The sequence below is a fragment of the Lepidochelys olivacea genome (assembly GCF_965140295.1).
Source record: "Lepidochelys olivacea isolate rLepOli2 genome assembly, chromosome: 11".
Taxonomy (NCBI): domain Eukaryota; kingdom Metazoa; phylum Chordata; order Testudines; family Cheloniidae; genus Lepidochelys; species Lepidochelys olivacea.
This window is the reverse complement of record NC_140421.1, coordinates 42,125,854-42,145,488: the sequence shown is the minus strand read 5'-3', so window position 1 is coordinate 42,145,488 and position 19,635 is coordinate 42,125,854. Positions and strand designations below refer to the sequence as shown.

The 19,635-nt window shown below is 41.3% G+C and overlaps 1 protein-coding gene across 1 annotated transcript in view; it reads left to right on the top strand.

The window, feature by feature from the left end:
* The window catches only part of SP3 (Sp3 transcription factor), a 37,110-nt gene that overhangs the window by 2,429 nt on the left and 15,046 nt on the right, over nucleotides 1-19,635 (top strand). The window contains exons 2-4 of the mRNA XM_084642786.1: nucleotides 130-254; nucleotides 429-536; nucleotides 13,433-14,795. Coding sequence (XP_084498912.1) covers nucleotides 130-254; nucleotides 429-536; nucleotides 13,433-14,795 — 1,596 coding nt within the window. The remainder of the gene's footprint in view (nucleotides 1-129; nucleotides 255-428; nucleotides 537-13,432; nucleotides 14,796-19,635) is intronic.

The window sequence follows — 19,635 nt, the reverse complement described above, 5'->3', positions numbered from 1 at the left end:
GGAGGAGGAGGAGGAGGAGGAGGAGGGCTCCGTGCGGGAGGGCGGGGGGAGCGCTGGGGTTAGGGGGGAAGGGAGGGGGTGATCTCTCCCGTCAGTGACTCTCCCCTCCCCCTCCCCGCTCGCCCGCAGCTCCCGAGAAGCCCGTGAAACAAGAGGAAATGGCTGCCTTAGACGTGGACAGCAGCAGCCACAGCGACTATCTCCAGCACGGCAACGGCGCCGCCTCGGCCTCCGCCGGGGCCGCCACCCCCCAGGTAAGCGCAGGCCCGGCCGGGCCCCCTCCCTTCCCCCCGGGTGACACGTTGGGAGCGAGCGCGGGAGCCGGTGCCGCCGCTTCCTGTGTGCGAGTGTGAGGACGGGAGCCCGAGCCGCTGCCCCGCACTAACCGCCACCCACTTTCTCTCTTTGAACCCGCCCACTGTGGGTAGGACACTCAGCCGTCACCGCTCGCTCTGTTGGCGGCCACCTGCAGCAAGATCGGCCCGCCGTCGCCGGAGGAGGATGAGGCCGCCGCCGCCGCTCACTCTGCCGGAGCGGTAAGTGCCCGCCCCGCCGCGCTCGCACGGCCTGCCGGGGGGAGAGAGCGCGCAGCCAGCCCGCCCGCCTGGGGGGAGGGACGGGACACACGGCACTGCCCGCCCGGGGGAGGGACGATGGCAGGGCCGACCTGCCAAGCGAGGGGTCCCCAGGCTCCCCTGCCTCTCCCGGAGGAGCTGGGCGCCCTGGGGGAGGCGGGAGGGTAACTACCCCGCCTCGTCTCTGAAAGTGGCGCGTTCTCCTATTTTAAACGGGGGGAGGCGGGAAATCCAACCCCCCCCCCAAGAGACCAGCACAATTCCGCCCTCTCCTCCCCACAAAACAGAGAGGAATCTCCCCTACACCTGATCATAGCCAACCCCTTCTCGAGCTGTCAGCCTGGAACCTTTCACTGAACAATACCACAAAATGAAGGCTGGCTGAAAGGGAGGATGCAGTTTCAGACTAAAATGGCTGTGTAGAAATGATCAGAGCACTGGAAACTAGCTGCCTATAGGAACACTTCTCCTAGGTGCAGTTATGCACTCAGTTATAGACCAAGTTTGTACCCATATCTCTCTGGTGCTGCTTGTTCTGAAAAGAGTCTTGATGAGCTGGATGAGATTGTAGATTAGAAAGGCATCCCTATAACACCTTCTGCTGTTTATCTAAATAGCAAGATGCTGGTGGAGACTTCATAGTTTTTTTATTTTTATTTTTTAATTGGTCAAAGCAAATTAGTGATTGTGTTTTTGATTATTAAGTTTTTTGATTTTTTTTATGTATAGTAAGAAATATCTGCTTCAGAAGTTGTACATTCTAAATTGACATATGACATCTATTATCATAGGTAAGGAGAGTTACTCAGGACTGGCATTGATGTAAAATAAATAATAGTGTGTTTAAGTACATCTTTCCAGTCATTAGGGAATAATACGCACTACATGGGTTTGCTCTGTTTTTAAAAAGACTTGGTAACAATACAATAATGCTATCAAGATTTTATTAAATTATCTAAACGTTAAAGAGTTAATTTTTAATAGTTTGGTGTTGTCATGTATATATTTCAAAAGCCAGTAAACATTATTTCCACTTTACACAAGGAGAAACTGAGTCACAGCTGTTCCCAAGGTCACACAGTAAGTCAGTGGCTGAAGTAGGAGTAGATCAAAATTCTCCTAGTCCTTTGGCCTGTTCACTACTGTGTGCTTGTCTCCATTTTAATAACCTCTTTTAACTATAAATTAGTTTGCAGCACAATATATAATACAGGACTTGGTTTTTAAAGGTTTTTAGATTGCTAAGTATCCTTAAAAATCTGATTGGTAGTTCCAAATGTACACAGTGCTTTGCAACAGAACTGCCATGAAGATACATATTGGAAATATGATGGTGCTAATGCAGCTCTTCTCCATGTGTATACTTTAGCAAGTCTGTCACTACTTTACCTCTTTGGAGAGGGGACTTTTTGGGAGGTGGGGTGGTATTTGTACAGTGCTTAGCACAAACAGACCTGATTCCTCATTGGGACCTTAGGTGTGATATCACAGTGTAGATAATACTGATAACCTTTAATTATCAATATATAATTATCAATATTATTCATTTTTTAAGTCTTTAGCTCTTTCCCTTTTTATGTGCATTTTTTAATTTTTGTTTTTCTAATAGATAGCTTTCCTGGGCAAAATCCACCAATTTAGGAGGGACTAAAGCTTTGGTTTAAACAAAAAATCCATAGTTGTTGCTTTTTCTTAATATGCATCTGGCCAGGAGGTTGTGATCATTACATAAGTTTTGCTACTGGCATTTATGCTGCCTTCACCTCTAGATTGGACTCTGCAATGGGTTCTGTATGAGGCTACACCATAAATCCATTCAAAAGTTGAATCGAATGTCGAATGAGGCAGCTCACTTGTTAAGTGGAGTATTTCACCATGGGAATATGACACCAGTGCTTTGTGAACTACCTGTTGGTTTCTGGATTGGTTTATGTTTGGTTTTTGACACAGAAAGTCCTGAGCAGTATGTGACTTGGTTACCTGAGAATCTTTCTCCCCATGCCATACCGCTACAACTTCGGTTAGCTGAGACACTTGAGTTGGAACCCCTTCCATGTGAAAGCTGCCTGTAAGGTCTGTGCGGGCCTCTCTTTTTTGGAGTTAAAGGCATATCTATCTGTGGAAAACAGGTCAAATTTTTCGGCCTTCCTGGCACGGTGTAAAGGCTGTCTTCCCTTTTTTGGGAATTTTAGGTGTGGGAAACTTTGATGTAGTTCCTGACATCACTTTACACACTTCTTTAACTTTAGGCTTCTGAGTAGTCCAAGTGAAGTCACTGTACTATGTGGTGCTTGAAGTTGAGCATGTGCTTGAGTGTTGGCAGGGGTATTGACTTGGTTTAACAATAGTTTTTTGTTAATCTAGAGTTTTATATTTTAATGGTCTGTTTTTGTTCTAAAATGGTTTTGATATTTTTTATTTGATGGCAAGAGTGCATAGAGCCCTGGATAGGTTCTTTAGTTTTGCTAGTTGGGATTTACATAAACATCTGTAGTGAGATCAGGGCAGTCGTTTTCAGATCTTTGTACTGGTGACCCCTTTCACACAGCAAGTCTCTGATTGTGACCCCCCCCTTATAAATTAAAAACACTTTTTTATATTTAACACTGTTACAAATGATGGTGGTGAAGTGGAGTTTGGGGTGGAGGCTGACAGCTCGCGACCCCATATGTAATAACCTTGGACTCGAAAAGAGATGCAATAAATCCTTGTCTCAACTAGAAGAGTTGCACGTGAAACAAAATCGGTTTTTAATCTAGCTAGTTAAACCAATGCAAACCCCTCATGTAGACACACTTTAACTATTAACCTTCAGGCAAGGGTTTAACTGGCTTAAGTGTGTCTACATTAGGAGTTTGCACTGGTTTAACTACCGTATATACTCGTTCATTAGCCAATTCGTTTATAAGATGACCCCCCAAGATGGATAGGTAAAAATAGTAAAAACTGTGTGACCCTTTCATAAACCGACCCTATATTTCAGGGGTTGGCAAACTTTGGCTCCCAGCCCATCAGGACCTTTTGTTTACCTGGAGTGTCTGCAGGCACGGAGCCCCTTAGCTCCCAGTGGCTGTGGTTTGCCGTTACCAGCCAATGGGAGCTGCGGGAAGTGGCATGCCACTTCCTGCTGCTCCCATTGCCTGGGAACGGTGAACTGCAGCCACAGGGAACTGAGGGGCTCCATGCCTACAGATGCTCCAGGTAAACAAAGCCGACAATGTATTAGATATTCAATTAAATGATTTCATAGAGTTTAAAATCATCAAATTTTGGTGTAGACCCATTCATAAGCCCACCCCCGCGCTTTGGTGCGTCACCTTTTTACCAAAAATATTCGGCTTATGAACGAGTATATATGGTAGATAAGTCAATTTTAAGTCTGGTTGCACTGGTGCAACTCTTGTTATCGTGAACATAAGAACGGGCATACTGGGTCAGACCAATGGTCTATCTAGCCCAGTATCCTGTCTTCCTGACAGTGACCAATGTCAGGTGCTTCAGAGGGAGTGAACAGAACAGGCAATCATCAAGTGATCCATCCCCTGTCATCCTTCCAGCTTTTGGCAAACAGAAGCTAGGGACACATCCCTGCCCAGCCTGGCTAGTAGCCATTTATGGACCTATCCTTCATGAACATACCTACTTCTGTTTTGAACCCTGTTGTCGTTTTGGCCTTCACAACATCCCCGGCAAAGAGTCTCACAGGTTGACTGTGTGTTAGATCAGGGGTCTCAACCTTTTTCTTTCTGAGCCCCGCCAACATGCTATAAAAACTCAACGGCCCAGCTGTGCCACAACTGTTTTTCTGCATATAAAAGCCAGGGCTGGCGTTAGGGCAGGGACGGACAAACTTTTTGGCCTGAGGGCCACATCGGGTTTCCAAAATTGTATGGAGGGCAGTTAGGGGAGGCTGTGTCTCTCCAAACAGCCAGGCGTGGCCCAGACCCCACCTCCTATCTGACACCCCCGCTCCTCACCCCCCACTCCCCTGTTCCCTGATGGCCCCATCCACTAACCCCTGTCCCTTGACCACACCCGGACCTCCCACCCCTGATTGCCCCCTGCCGCCCTATCCAACCTCCCCTCTCATTCCTGACTTGCCCCCCGGGACCCCTGCCTCATCCAACCACGCCTTCTTCCTGTCCCCTGACTGCCTCCCACTGCCCCCATCTAACCCCCCCGCCCTCTATCCAGTGCCCTCGGCCAGAGCACTGCTGCTCTGTAACTGCGTTGCCCAGCTGCCCGGAGCATTGCGCCGGGGCTAGGCAGGAGGGTCCCGTGGGCTGTAGTTTCCCCACCTCTGAGTTGGGGGTAGCAAGGAGGGCAATTGCCCAGGGCCCCATGCCACAGGAAACATTGCGAACCTAAGTTGCTCAGGCTTTGGCTTCAGCACTGGGTGGTGGGCTCAAGGTCCTGAGCTGCAGTCCCATTCAGTGGGGCTTCAGCTTTCTGCCCTGGGCCCTAGTGAGTCAATGCTTGGCAGACCCACTGAAACTTACTTGCAGGTGGCCTTGGGACCGTGGTTGAGAATCATTGCATTAGTTAATAGTGGAGGGAAGGGAAGCCAGGAAAGCATGAAGGACTGGTAAATGGTATTTGGCCAGTAAATTGAATCTATAGTTGGACCAATATTATTTGATAAAGTGTCTAAACTTGGCAAATATTGGTCAGTTGTTTGTATGTTCATTCAATCCTAAGGTACACTTCAAAAAAGTATCAGTAGAAAGTTGACAATGGTAACACAGTATGAACCATATTGAATGTATTCTGTCAAATTGCAGGGAAACATGCCTTTCAGTGGGGTCTAGCAGCATGGGCTAGTATGTTGAATTCTTGAGCTAGTAGCTGTTGGGTAAACTTTTCAATTTCTGGTTATTTTTAGGCATTTCTATTACTCCTCAGAGGTATCTGTGCATCTTAAATTAACTCTCCTCGCTCCAGTGAGGTAGAGGAGCATTAACATTCCCATTTTACAGTTGGGGAATCTGAGGCATAGAGATTTTCTCTCTTTGGCCTTGTCTACACTAGGAAAATCAATTATTGGTATGCTTTCCCCCATGAAATGTGTATCCATGCTACCCACTATGATTATCATAAGGTTTGTCCCTGTGTCTGCATTAGAGCTGCTTTACACTGATTTCCAGTGGGGAGGCTGTTACTTTTGTGCACCTCAAGTGACAAACAGGTTTGCCAACTTAAAATCCCCCCTGTGTTGTCTCCCTACCATACCCCTTCCTCCCAGTTGCTACCTCCTGTAAAATGTGCTATTGGGCCCCTGCCCAACAAATGCCTCCTGCGCATGTCTGGAGGAGGATTTTTAGAAAGCCACTGGTAATATGGGGAATTAAGGTAATATGATAGGCGGCAGAGTGGGTACTCAGCTAGTGGAAATAAGAATGCTGGCTGACTGAGAGATTTGTCCGTTCTGACAATGGTGGGAGCTGTCAGAGTTAACTGTCCCATTTGTGATTGTGAATTGCATCTGCTGCTCTGATTCAAGCTATACTATTTCTTCCTTCTACAAACTTTTGAGGTAAGTTACACTGATGGTTCCCAGCAATGTTTTTCCATGTATTAAAGGGTGAAAAGTTGGTATAACTTCTGTAGTGTAGACAAGGCCTTTGTTTTACGTTCCTCTGACAAAGTGGGGTGACAGTGTCTTCCTGAAAAACAGTAGACTGACTAGTTTAAGGTTACTGTGGCATAGGTTGATCCATAAAACTAGCCATCGATGCTTTATGCCATCTGAAAACCTAGATGCGTTAAATTCTAACTGAGATGACATGTTTAAAATCATGTTAGAATGAATTTGGGGAAGAGGTCTGGTGGGAGAGAAAATCAAGATAGTAATTGAAATGAGAGGATTTTAAGGTTCTGTATTTTGCAACCTAACAAGAAATGTATGTTTTATACCATTGGAAAGGTGAAAGTTCCTCTTTTACAATTTTATAAATAATTCACTTCTCTCCTAGATGGTGTACAGGAAATCAGATCTTAAAATGCTCATTGGTTCCCCGTTCTGGTAGTGTTTCCTTGGTACTTGCTCAGAACTAAGTACAGAAGTCCTGGAGCTTCTGCTAGTGTAACTTTCATTACCTTTCTTTTAAAGATGACCTGTCAAAGACTAAGTCTTGTTGCTTCCTTTGATTTTTAAGATGGTTGGTGTTTTAAAAGGTTTTCTGTTTGTTTTTTATTAAATATATAAACATCAAGAGCATAAAGACAGGTCTTCTCTCACAGTATTGAAGCACTAGTTGGGAGGTACGAGATGTCTATGTGAGTTCTTCATACCTTAAATGAAGGGCTAATGCTATTGAATCTTTTTAACAAAAGATTAATTCAAAAGGATTCTTCCGTCAACCTTACACTGTCTATAGTAGGGGTTAGGTTGACGTAACTATGTCACACAGGAGATGAAATTTTTTACAGCCCTGACTAACATAGCTAGGTAAGTTTTAGGTGGAGATCGGGCCTCAGCTTAAATGGACTTGAATGTCTAGTGTTTTTTACCCCAAAAAAAAAAAGTTGTTAAGCTTCCTAGCCTGCCCTACATCTCAAAGAAATAGAAAAGGCAGATTTGTGTCCTTTTTTATCTCTACAGGTGACCTTTAAAGGAGATTGTTCACTTGAATTACACATTCTTAAACATAATGTATAAAATTGTAATTTCCTTCTTAAAAAAAAATTTTTTTTTCCAATAATTCAAGATGGCATTTTTCCTTTTAAAATCTTAAACTTGATACACTGCTCACTTGTTTCAGTGCACTTTGTGGGGAAAAATGAGCATTAGGATGAGTTAAGTGACCTTTCTTGGTCATTTATATATGATCTTAAACATTTAGGGTATCTTGATTGATTTTCCTCTCCCTCATTTTCCTGCCCAGACAGTTACAACACTACAGGGAGCAGGGCCAGTGTGGGAAAAATGTGGCTGTCTGAAGAAGCTGCAGCAGAAGACTGACCTGGCTGGGGTGGGCGCTAGAGCAGAGAAAGGATCCCCCATCCAAGGAGAGACTCCATAGCTTTAGTGAGGAATGCTCCTCTGGGCAGCCCACATAAGGGCGTGGATGGGAGATACATAGAGTAGGGAGAGGAGATTTCCACCAAGGAACTCAGAGCAGTTAAGGGGATGAGGATGAAACTTGTCAACCTCTCCACCATACAGAACTGCCCAAGACAGTTGGGTGAGTCTAGAGTCGGTATATGATGCCCGTTTCCCTCCTCCACTGGAAGCTGGAGCAACCTTGGAATTAGGAGGGAAAACAGTGTTGTTTATTGGCCCTGAGTGCTCTGCTGCTGCTGCCACCGCTTGGCTGAGATCTGCTAGTGGCCCCACTGTGCTAAACCCCACGCCCTGTCAAAGGGCCACTGATAGTGTAGTGCAGAGGTTCTCAAACGTCATTGCATTGTGACCACCTTCTGACAACAAAAATTACTACATGACCCCAGGAGGGGGGGAATGAAGACTGAGCCCTGCCACCCCAGATGAGGGGGCAGGGCAAAGCTGAAGCCCAAGGGCTTCTGCCCTGGGCAGGGGACATGTAACCTTAGTCTTGGGTGGTGAGATTTGGGCTTGGGCTTCAGCCTTGGGCGGTGGGGCTTGAGCTTCAGACTTGCTGGGGCCCAGGTCAACACCAGCCTTGGTGACCCTGTTAAAATGGGGTCATGAACCACTTTGGGGTCCCAAACCACAGTTTGAGAACCCCTGGTGTAGTGGGACTGCTTCTGGACAGAGCTACCAGCAGAGTACTTAGGGCCGTGCTTGCTACCTAGCCCCACTGTGTTTCTCGAAGTGGATGCATGTGTGCACCCCTATTATTGTAGCTTTCATATTGGAGGAAGGGTGTTAGTCCATCAACCCTTCCCCCACAAATTGTTCTAGGTTACCTCTTGGGGATAGAGGTCATCCTTTAAACTTGTGCACCTCCACTCCCCCACCATTTGACTTAGGGTTGCTGCAGCCTCTCTTTTTTAAAAAAACAAAGTTAGTCATCCTGACCATCATTCTTATAAGAAGGGACTTCAGTAAGGAGAACCTCACCTTGGTAGAGAGCGCCTTTCTGTAACAAGCTTGTTGCAATTCCCAGTAGATAAAATAAGTAATCAAAAGACAGAGCAGGCAGCAGTCATAACATGTCTCCCTCCTGCAGCACATGAAACATTGATAACTCCCAAAGGACACTGACCTTTTCAGGTGGATTTACCATATGGTTCTTCCTCCTCCGTCACTTTGTCTCTGGCTGCTGATTTTGCTCCCTCTCATTTCTGTGCTTCACTTCCTGATGCTCAACTTAAAGACTTTTGCCAGCTTCCTATTAACTTCCCTCATGTCCTGTTCCCTTCTTGGCGGAAGTGGGTTCTGCTGCAGACACTGCACTTTTCTCAGACCGTTGTCCCTCCCTCTCTCTCAACTGGCGTGGAATCTTTGGATGCTGAAATTCTGCACCTTCTCTTCTGAAAGGGCAACCCTCAAAGCATTCTGCTTGCTGAGTCGCTGTTGATTGCGAAGGGACCATCACTCTCTGCACCTTGTTCAATATAGCCCAGATGTCGTTAAGTCTTTGAAGGCAAACAGTGTGTTATTTAGGATTGAACCTTTGAGCTCAATAGTAGTCTTAGTCTAAATTAGACATTGCTTCTTTAGGTTAGTGGTAGGATTTATAGTTATTAACATAACTTAGCCCCTGCCCAGCTTGGGAGCACAATAGGATCTGTTACCTCCAGAAGAGATGGCAAGGTACAGTTCCAAGAACTGCTGTACCAACTCTGTGGTCTGTAAGAAAAGGGCAAAATAGTAAAGTTTATTGTGACAGGAATAGTAGAGGACCAGTCAAGGGTGGGGAAAGCTGTCAAACATCCGTCTCCACCATGGTAGCTCAGTCTGCTGTTCTGATATTACCAAATTGGGATAGTAGCCAGAAGCTCTTTTTTCTGCCCCTCCCTGCTCATGGTTCATGTTGTAGTTGGTGAAAGAGCCAGCTGCAGGAGCAACACGCTTGGCTAGCAGATGTTTCCAGGAAGCATCTGCTAGCCAACCACATACCATATATGGCAGGGTTGCTTCAAAGCTCCCTGCCTGGAGATCCTCATTTGCTCTGTAGTGTGACTAGTAGACCTTGTTATTGGAGAGGGGGAGTGTTGGAGAGCCAAAACACTTGAAGAGAGGGAAAGGATTTCAGGGGACTGCAGAAAGGGGGGGAGCTCCCAGCATGAGGAAAAGGACAAAAGCCACTGGACCTGGTGAGGAGAAAAGATAGGTGTTTGGGTCATGGCACTCCTATATTGCATAGGAGGTGGGTCTGGTTTGAATTAGTGCCGGAGGGGAGGTTTTCGTGTATAGGTACACTGCTGCTTACTAAGCTAAGCCCTGTTTGTAGCCTTGGCAAGTATAGTAGAACCTCAGAGTTATGAACACCAGAATTATGAACTGACCGATCAACCACACACCTCTTTGGGAACCGGAAGTATGTAATCAGGCAGTAGCAGAGACAACAACAACAAAAGCAAATACAGTACAATACTGTGTTAAACGTAAATTGCTAGAAAATAAAGGGAAAGTTTTTTAAAAAATGATTTGACAGGGTAAGGAAACTTTCTGTTTGTTTCATTTAAATTAAGATGGTTAAAAGTAGCATTTTTTCTTCTGCATAGTAAGGTTTCAAAGCTGTAGTAAGTCATTGTTCAGTTCTTAGCTTTTGAAAGAACAACCATAACGTTTTGTTCGGAGTTAGAAATTACGAACAACCTCCATTCCCGAACTGTTTGTAACTCTGAGGTTGTACTGTAGTGCTATTCCGTATGCAACTTTCTCATTGACTTATTTAGGCTGCTAAGCTAGGGTTTGCTGCAGCCTCAGTCATTTTTTTGTTGTTGTTCTTTGCCTTGCTCTTCCAACAGATAATAAAAGTGAATAATAGAATGATTATTTTTTAATTAATGCAGAACAGGAGATCAGTTAGCTTCTCTTGCTCCATATATTTACCCACAATTTTTTTCAGTTCTTTTTATATTGTTTACTGCACCTTTGGCAGTAACTTTGGAATAGATACTGTCTCTACATCTTGATAGTTTTGTCTGTTTTTAGATAATCATCTATATATTTTTCATAGCATTTCAGCAACCAAGGATTCTCTTAAAATGATACAGTAATTGAAAATTATGGAGCTAACTAGATAGCAAAGGAAAGCTGCGTGTGATATGGCTGGTAAGGGAGGGTCGTGCATTGTGTTGCTTGGCAGAAATTCTTCTCGTCTCTTAAGTAGTGATGCTGAAAGACTGAAAGAGCTTAAATCTTGTCCTTTTTGCAGAAAGGATTGTATCTATTGCAGGAAAAACAGTAAAAGGTTAAAGCTGGGTGGGGGAGTCCTCAAATTGGATCTGCCTTTTTTTCTCCCTGCTCCCTAAAGCCAAAAAATCAGAGGGTTTGCTTCTGGGAATAGTAGATATGCTTTTTCGTGGAAACTTCCAAGTAGTTTATTTTTACTAAGGACAAAAATACAAGTTTTGATTTGTATGTAAAAAATTATTCTGTAAAATTGACATTGCATGACAGTTTAGGTCAAAAATATAGATTTCATTATTGGGAAGGAGGCTTACAAAATCAAATAAAACTATTTCTACTAGGGCTTTCAATTAATAGCGATTAACTCAAAACAAATTAACGCGATTAGAAAATCTCTATTAATCTTAGTTTTAATCACACTGTTAAGAGAATACCAAATTAAATTTATTATAAATATTTTGGATATTTTTCTATGTTTTCAAATGTTGATTTCCATTACAACGCAATACAAAATGTACGGTGCTCACTTTATATTATTTTTATTACAAATATTTGCACTGTAAAAAATAAAAGAAATAACATTTTTCAATTCGCTTCATACAAGTACTATAGTGCGATCTCTTTATTGTGAAAGTGCAACTTACAAATGTAGAAATGTTTTTGTTACATAACTGTACTCAAAAATAAAACAATGTAAAACTTTAGAGCCTGCAAGTCCATTCAGACCTATTTCTTGTTCAGACAATTGCTAAGAAAAACAAGTTTGTAGATATTTACGGGATATAATGCTGCCCTCTTGTTATTAACAATGTCATCTGAAAGTGAAAACAGGCATTCACATGGCACTTTTGTAGCTGGTATTGCAAGGTATTTACGTGCCAGATAGGCTAAATATTCATACACCTCTTCATGTTTCAGCCACCGTTCCAGAGGACATGCTTCCATGCTAATGATGCTCATTAAAAAATGTGTTAATTAAATTTGTGACTGAACTCCTTGGGGAGAATTGTTTGTCTCCTGCACTATGGTTTTACCCTCATTCTGCCATATATTTCATATTAAGGCAGTCTTGGAAGATGACCCAGCCTGTGTTCTTCAATTTAAGAACACTTTCATTGCAGATTTGACAAAACACAAAGAAGGTACCAATATGAGATGTCTAAAGATAGCTATAGCACTCAACCCAAGGTTTAAGAATCTGAAGTGCTTTCCAAAATCTGAGAGGGATGAAATGTGGAATGTGTCAGAAGTTTTAAAAGAGCAACACTCCAATTCAGAAACTACAGAACTTGAACCACCAAAAAAGAAAATCAAGCTTCTGTTGGTGGCATCTGACTCAGATGATGAAAATGAGCACGTCAGCCTGCACTGCTTTGGATGTTATCGAGCGGAATCCATCTTCAGCATGGACACGTCCTCTGGAAAGGTGGTCGAAGCATGAAGTGGCATACAAATGTTTAGCATATCTGGCATGTAAATACCTTGCAATGCCGGTATAACAGTGCCATGCAAACAGCCGTTCTCACTTTCAGGTGACATTGTAAATAAGAAGTAGGCGGCATTATCACCGGTAAATTTAAACACATTTATTTGTCTTGGCGATTTGCTGAACAAGAAGTAGGACTGAGTGGACTTGTAGGCTCTGAAGTTTTACATTGTTTTATTTTTTGAGTGCAATTATGAAAAAAAAATCTATATTTGTAACTTGCACTTTCACGACAAAGAGATTGCACTACAGTGCTTGTATGAGGTAAATTGAAAAATACTATTTCTTTTGTTTATATTTTTAAAGTGTAAATATTTGTAATAAAAATAATATAAGTGAGCACTGTATACTTTGTATTTTGTGTTGTAATTGAAATCAATGTATCTGAAAATGTAGAAAACATAAAAAATATTTAAATAAGTGGTATTCAACAGTGCAATTAATTTTTTTAATCATTTGACAGCCCTATTTTCATACATATATGTGAAAGATTAACATTGCCTTGTAGTGCTTGCATCCGAACAGTCGGTCATTGCTGCTGGTATGGGAATCAGAAAGTGAAACTGTCTAAAGGAGATCAGAATAGTTTCTTTATTCAAGATGAGCAAGCTGGAAAACATCAATAGCATAAATAATGAAAAGTAAACTAGCATTTAAGTAATTACGTTAATGTACTGTAGTGGTAATAGCACAGGTAAGGAGGAATTTGATTTTTAAACTGATAAGGTATGTTTTAACTATCAGGAATTCAAATGAATACACACATGTAAGCATTAGGAATGTTAACCTGAATTCTTAATATTGCGTTTTGAAAAAGCTCTATTTTTTGTTTCTAATGATAGAGTAATTTATGTAGTCTTTTCATTTGTGGGACTTGATTTTGTGGTATATTTAGGCACTCGCTGACTACAAGGCTATATTTTGAAGTTCTGAATCAGCTACTGCTGTTCATGTGGGTTACGTTGCATGTATGTCAGTAGCATACCATCCTCTGGTACAATATCATATTGAATGTAATGCATGCTTGTTTTAGCATATATGATCTGTATATTATATTTCAAATGTTTTTCCTTTTTTGTTTTTGCTCAGACAGGGGATTTGTCTTCTGTACAATTAGCAGGAACTCCAAACAGATGGGAGGTTCTGTCTGCAGCTCCTACCACTATAAAGGATGAAGCTGGTAATATAGTACAGATTCCAGGTGCTGCCACAGTAACTTCAAGTGGACAGTATGTCCTTCCCATTCAGAGTTTGCAAAATCAACAAATATTTTCTGTTGCACCAGGATCAGATTCATCAAATGGTACAGTGTCTAACGTACAATATCAAGTAATACCCCAGATCCAGACGGCCGATGGTCAGCAGGTTCAGCTTGGCTTTGCAACCTCTTCTGATAATGGTGGTATAAATCAAGAAACTGGTCAAATTCAGATCATTCCTGGCTCTAATCAAACCATAATTGCCTCTGGAACACCTTCAGCTAATATTCAGAATCTCTTATCACAGACTGGTCAAGTTCAGGTTCAGGGAGTTGCAATTGGTGGTTCTTCCTTTCCTGGCCAAGCACAAGTAGTTGCTAATGTCCCTCTTGGACTACCAGGAAATATTACTTTTGTACCCATCAATAGTGTTGATCTAGATTCTCTGGGACTCAACAGTGGTTCTCAAACCATGACTGCAGGCATTAATGCAGATGGACATTTGATAAATACTGGACAGGCCATGGATAGTTCAGACACTTCTGAAAGGACTGGTGAACAAGTTTCTCCTGAAATTACAGAAACTACCAATGATAATGACTTATTTGTGCCAACATCATCTTCATCACAACTGCCTGTTACCATAGACAGTACAAGTATATTGGAACAAAATGCAAACAGCTTGACCACAACTAGTGGGCAAGTACACAGTTCTGACCTTCAGGGAAATTACATCCAGACATCAGTCTCTGATGACACACAGGCTCAGAATATTCAGGTCTCCACAGCACAGCCTATTGTACAACACATACAACTTCAGGAGTCTCAGCAACCAACCAGTCAAGCCCAAATTGTACAAGGTATTGCGCAACAGACAATCCATGGTGTGCAAGCAAGTCAAGGTATATCACAACAGGCTCTACAAAATCTTCAGCTGCAGCTCAATCCTGGAACTTTTTTAATTCAGGCACAAACAGTGACCCCTTCTGGGCAGATCACTTGGCAGACATTTCAAGTGCAAGGTGTGCAAAACTTGCAAAACTTGCAGATTCAGAATGCACCTGGACAACAGATAACTCTAACACCTGTGCAGACTCTTACTCTTGGTCAAGTTGCAGCAGGTGGGGCCTTGACTTCCACTCCAGTTAGTCTGAGTACTGCTCAATTGCCAAATCTACAGACAGTTACAGTAAACTCTATAGATTCTGCTGGTATTCAGCTGCACCCAGGAGAAAATGCTGACAGTCCTGCAGGTATTTATCTTACTCTAACTCTTTGTGAAAAATGGCTTCTTTTTTTTTCTTTTTTTCCTGTATATACTTTGTTTGAACAGTGATAATCATAACTACATTGATTTGCTGAGGATGCATACAAAATACAGTTAGCTGATCAAGTTATACTAGTACTTTGAACAACTGATTCACAGAACGTAGTCAAATACACTCTCTAAAGTGTAAGTTACTTTGACTTTTCAAATTGAAGTAGTCAACATTAGCACCTTCTAAAATGGTGTCTCTAGATGCTTCTAAGTTTTCTGAAGCAGGAGACCTCTCTTCTAAATTGAGGGGACTCTGACCATCAGATTTACAGGGCAGCAGTGCCATTACCTTACCTCCCTTCTAGCAGGGACCCTCATCATATAGTCTATCAAGTTTTATAGGAAAAATCCAAACGCTTCTCAGGATACCACCCTTCTCTGAAAACGTTCATGGACCCCTAGGTGTCATGTATCAGAGGTTGAGAACCTCTGTCATTATTGATCTACCATTTTGTTAATCTTGTTTCCTACCAATTTAATTTGAACAAAACTGTGGTTACAGAACTTTTACAAGTAGTAGTGAAACAAATGCACAAACATCTACATGGTATCTGTGTTTAAGAACGAGTGACTTTTACTGTCTAGTACAACTTGTTTGCGCAATGTTTATTATACATACTGCTTAAAGTTTATTATAACTTACCGCTTGTAAGTTATAAACTGCTAACCGCTTGTAAGATAATGCTTGTAGATATCAAAAGTTAGAATGTTTGACATTTATCTTCATAGGTAAGATAAGAATTGTAATTATTTCAGAAAAAGTCTTTCCAACAGTGAATTAAAAATCCAAAATTGAAGACCGTTTACTCTTCGCCTATGTGATTTAAGATAATCATGTTAATTAAGGCTCTGATTCATCATGGTACTTAAGCACACATGTTTAACTTTAAGTACATGAGTAGGTCCAATTAAATCAATTGGACTTCTCATGGGCTTAAAGGTAAATGTGTGCTTAAGTACTATGCTGGATCAGGGCCCAAGTGTCAAAGACTTGGTAGTTTTGGGCTTGAATGGTTATTACTATTGTGTATCCAGCAATTTTGCTTTCCATTCAGAATCCAAAATTTCATTCTAAAATAATAAACCATAATGCTTTCTTCTAATTCTTTTCCTTGTGAAGATGGCCTCAGATCCATGTGCTGTTGCACCATTAAGTTATTAAGGAAAATTGTCTAGACCAACAATAACAAAGTAAAATATAGCCCTCATCCATTATCTTATATAGTACTAGAAACATGATCCAGGGTGAGAGAGAAGAGACGAGAAGGGAAAGCATACAGAAACCAAAAGAGAAAAGTATGCACACAAGGAGTGAAAAATGAAGACTGCCATGGTATAGTGCCACTGTCAGTTAGTTTGGCCCCTTGCTTTCTGGGCCGTTTCAAGAGGGGAATGGCTTACATCACAAAGTTTGAATGCCTTCTGAATGGCTGCAGGGACAATCCATCAAGCCTTCCCTGACGGAGTATTTCTGATATGGCTAGGGAAGGAAGGTAAGTAAAGGGGGCAATGTGGACAAAGTTCACAGAAATAATGGATTACAGGAGAAGGAAATTGTATGTAAACCAGTGGATCAGCAAAATTTGATTATAATTGAGACTGAGTGGAGATTATAGTTAAGGTTTTTGCTCTCTTTCTGATAATGGTAAATGGGTTAGTAGTTTTTGTTTTTCAAGTCCCTTCCCTAAACTTTTTGAGAACTTAATCTGTCCTTCCTTCACATATCAGACCACTCCTTTCCCCCAAAATCGCAAATAAAAAAATTTAAATCCATATTATTTGGTGCATGTCTCCGCAGAAACTTTCAACATAGTTTCTTCAAACCAATAGAATCAGATTGAATATTCACCTCCAGTATTTCAGATTTCCTGCACATATCTGATATTCTCTATTAAAATGGCTAAACTCAGTCTCCATTCACCACAACCTTCTACTGCTGTAGTATAGTGTTCCATTCCTACCTTTTTATTCATAACTCTCTGTAGCTTTTGCAATACCATAGATTTTTCTCTATCTTAGAGGATATGCATATAAAATAGGTATGGGGAATAATCACTGGGGTTGGAGAAGAAATTATGCTTTTCTGGCCGAAAAAAGCTTAGGTTTGTTTTGTTTTGTGTTTTGGTTTTTTGTTTGTTTGGTTTGGTTTTTTGCTTTCTCTTCAATGAAAGGGGAAGAGATGAGGAGTGAGTAATAGAACAAGAGAAGGTAAATCAATAAGATACATGTGACAGGTTATTTTATTTTGGGCTGTTGAAAGAATCCATCTTTACCACATATGAGGAGGATTGCAAAATTTTAAGGTGAGGGGAAGGGTTTTCATTGCATTTCTTCATTTTACTAGGCAAACTGAAGCACTAAAGCTCCTCCTTTCACAGAAGGCATAATTAAGTTGTATTCCGCTTATACTCTTTAAAGTTTTCCTTTTGGGGTTTGTAGCCCTAGGAAAAATAACATCTGCTTATGCTTTATCTCAGGCCGGAACTGATTGGTGTGTGTGAAGTTTCAATAAAATCATGTGAGCTGTTATGCAGTTGTGAACTATGTAGGTCCAATTAGAGTTTGGTCCCTTCAACCTTGATTTACTGTTAAGAGATGCTCTTCTCTACCTTGGTTTCAAGGGACTCTGAAGAGGACATCTTTACTGCTGAGAGATTTAGTCAGCATCAGACAAAATGCCTCATGAGTAAACAAAGCGGAGAATCAAAAGGAAAAACAGTCAGATACTGCAAAATAAGTTAAGTCTAGTGAGAAAGGGACAGTTTGTCTCTTTACTTGAAAAATAGGTTGTTACTGCTTTGAGTTCTAACAGTGTGTACAATACCTTACATATATACAGAACCTTCCATTATACTGAATCAGTTCTGAAGGAAAATCTTCATCTTAAATTAGTTAACATCCTGTTTTGGGATGTTTACAAGAGCTCATGTTACCTCCTGTTAAGCTTGTTATTGTCCAGAGTGGGAAAAGCAAGTAGTAGACAGTCGGGTCTGAAGCTATCTAGATCTGAGGAGTGCAGAACAAAGTACAGCAAATTTCCAAAATGTCAAGTACTGTCAAAAAGGTATTTTGCTCCCCTAGATTCTTGGTTCAGTTCCTGATGGTCTTACTAGAAATTAACCATAAGGAAAGATCTCTCGCAGCTTTCTCCTTTTACCTGCACTTATCAATGACCTATTGCATGCCCGCTGTAAAAACGAGAGGCTAGGTGCACATGATTTGTATTTGAAGGCTACAAATTACTGCTTACCTGTCCCCCAAAAATATTCCGTTTCAGTCACATAATATAATTTCTCCTTCTCCAAATGTAGACTTTAAGTTGTTGCGTTGCTTTTGGAGACCCTTAAAACTTAAACTTAAAAAAAAAAAAAAAAAGACCATGTACGTTAGCTCCTCTGAAGACATTTCTCTAGATAATTGATGAGTTGAATGGAATCTAATTTTAAAGGCTTCTCAAATTAGTTATTGTAAACTATTGAGTCCCACTTTAGAGTGGTTACTCCCTTAAGAAAATACAACTTGATCAGTTCTGATCAGGATTTCTTCATTAAAAGCTGGATTTAGTTTTATGATGGTACTTTTGGTTCTCAAAAGTAATGTGAAGAAAACTGATAAAGCAGTTGGAATAGTAGTAGCTTTTGCCAAGGGAATGTACACAGCTGGGCTGATATTGCACATCCGTCAGGTTCACCTTATATTTAAAAAAACCCCAGAAGGGCTTATACTTATACCTGAAGGTCTATAAACATTTTGCTGACTTTATCCAAATATAATTCCAGCTATAATTCCAAAGTAAATGGTATAATGTAAAGCTTGTTTAATTTAAGATCTGTTGAGGAAGGAGTTGTCCTCTCAGTCCCAGTCCTTTTTCTCCCGACAGTGTGTATATAGATCTACAGGAAGACAGCTACTCAGAGAATTAGGTACCTGCTGCCAGTGAAGCTCATCATCATTCATACCTGCTAATCCAGTGGCTCTCAAACTTTTTTACTGGTGACCCCTTTCACATAGCAAGTCTCTGAATGCAGACCCCCCCCTTATAAATTAAAAACACTTTTTTATATATTTAACACCATTATAAATTCTGGAGGCAAAGCAGGGTTTGGGATGGAGATTGACAGCTCAAGACCCCCATGTAATAACCTCGTGATCCCCTGAAGGGTCCCAATCCCCAGTTTGAGAACCCCTGTGCTAATCAACTCATGCTGGATATTAGAGAGCAGGAGAGGTGGTCTGCTCATGAAGGAGATTTAATCCTATCCATGCCAGAGCCTGAGGTCCTTATCACACTGACATAAAAGTAGCATAAACTAGTAATTTTAAATTTGGCCTTAAAAGGGCCAAATAGTTTTCTGGATAAATACTTGCTCAAGTGACAAACTTTAATATCTTGCCAGGTATCTTTCACCTCCAAGATAACTACACCACATTATTAATATAAAACTTTTCTGGCATCTTTCTTGCGTACGCTGACTGAAACAAATAAGAGGTTGAGGGCTAACATATGAAATGTGGCTTTAAAAAAACCAAAAATTTTAACATCTTGGTAATGACTAAAAAACAGAATACACACATTTGTAGCTCTAAAAAAACCAAAAATTTTAACATCTTGGTAATGACTAAAAAACAGAATACACACATTTGTAGCTCTCAGGTTAGTTCTCAGAAAACTTCAGTATTTCTGGTGGAACACTGTGAACCATTGTTTATAAAGGAACTGTCAGTATGAATTTTTAAACTTGACACATTTCACAACAGCAGTTTTCTGCTCCCAT